The 1,659-nt window shown below is 47.3% G+C and overlaps 1 protein-coding gene across 1 annotated transcript in view; it reads right to left on the reverse strand.

Moving 5' to 3' along the window:
• Positions 1 to 308: 308 nt before the first annotated feature.
• The window catches only part of LOC106529322 (insulin-like growth factor-binding protein 2-B), a 17,927-nt gene continuing 16,576 nt past the window's right edge, over positions 309 to 1,659 (reverse strand). Inside the window, exon 4 of the mRNA XM_014024713.1 lies at positions 309 to 864. Coding sequence (XP_013880167.1) covers positions 694 to 864 — 171 coding nt within the window. The 3' untranslated portion in view covers positions 309 to 693. The remainder of the gene's footprint in view (positions 865 to 1,659) is intronic.

Raw genomic sequence — 1,659 nt, forward strand, 5'->3', positions numbered from 1 at the left:
ACCACCTCGTCCCAGCACAAAAACATTTAGTTGAAAAATGTAAAAAAAAAAATTCGAAATTGACGTGTTTCCATTGAGCAAATTTATTTTCAAAATTCTAATTTGCACATTTTCATGGTCGATGTTAACGCAGCTTCAGTTTCTGTCAGATTGAACTGATGCTTGAGGTGTTTTTCTGTCCTTTCCCACGCACACCTGCTTTCCTTTGGTTTCTCTCTGTRGTGTGTTTGTATTTCTGTCACGCTCCAGCAGGACGCTAAAAAATTAATCAAGAAACAACTCGACAAACGACTCAAACACACAACAAATCAGTCATTTACTGTAGATACATTTTATGTGTAAATTATACATATTTTAAATGTTACAGCTTTAATTTATATAAGGAATCAGCAACAAATTAGTTTGTTTAACATAAGCTAAAACTGTACCTGAAAACACGCTGGGTTTTTTTTAATGTACAACTCCAACAATGAGAAAGTTGAAAATATTTACTGCAGGAACGTGTGAAAAAGATTTATGAGATTTGCAAATCGTTGCGTTCTCTTTTTATTTACATTTCACACAACATCCTAACTTCAGCATGGAGTTGATTTTCAGCTGAAGTGTCACACGAGGCAGAGAGCTTCGAGCTGCTCTTCGTTTGTTCCTGCAGTTGTTCAGTAGAAAGAAACACAAACGGGGGCAGAACGAACACTAAGGCGGGGTTAGCTCCTGGGACGTGGTGGTGGGCGTGGCTCGGAGCTCCTCCTGGAACTGGTTGCAGTTGGGATCCCCTCGGATCCTCGGTGTCTCCGGGAGCTGGAGCCCAGTCAGGGGGTTCACGCACCAACACTCGCCACGCTGGCCGTGGGTCGACATGTTGCACTGGGAGTAAACACAACAACAAACTGGATGAGTTGGGGGGGTAACAGTGGGAAGCAGAAGCTGGTTAATGAGGCGTTGAGGAGCAGGGGTGGGGGGGCTGGAAGAGGACTTTGGGCGGGACGACAGGCACCCAATAACAGCCCATCCTCGGGTCACACCCCCAACACACAACCCCAAATCTCTCCAGAACCACATGTTATCACAGACACACACTGGCACAGCCCCCCTGCAGCGCCCCCCACCCTACACACACACACACCCCCCTAAACGAGGTCGTAATTGAAGCGGACACAGTTTACGCCCTGCACAAGGGGCGACCGGTGAGGGGTCGGGGGGAAAGAAAAGACTTTCCATTTTCCTCCTCCATTGAGGAAGAACAAAGACGTGACAGTTACAGTAATTACGGCGCGACGAGGAGGGACGACTCCAAAGGGGAGCCGAGTGTTGAGGAGGTACAGTGTTCCTCCCTGGGAACTGAGGAGCCCGCTCAGGAACAATGCTGTTGTTTGTGACCACTGAGGAAAACTGGCTCAGTGCTTTAGGAAACGGTGGCGTCCATTCAAGTCTTCTTTTCTGCTCCACTATCTCCGTAAGAAAACATTGGATATGTGACCTTGTTTGTGCTCCTCTGCCTGATTTCTATGGATGAGCAGGACCCCCCCGCCCCCCGTCGGAAGCACAGTTTGTTCTTTGGTTTAACAAAAGTCTTCCCATGAAGTACGCCAAACTGTTTTATTTCTTTGTAGCCTCGAGCTCAGAAGCCTGTTGCCTCATTCCTGACGACATCTTCCCACA

The sequence above is a fragment of the Austrofundulus limnaeus genome, unplaced genomic scaffold (genome assembly GCF_001266775.1).
Source record: "Austrofundulus limnaeus strain Quisiro unplaced genomic scaffold, Austrofundulus_limnaeus-1.0 Scaffold436, whole genome shotgun sequence".
Taxonomy (NCBI): Eukaryota; Metazoa; Chordata; class Actinopteri; order Cyprinodontiformes; family Rivulidae; genus Austrofundulus; species Austrofundulus limnaeus.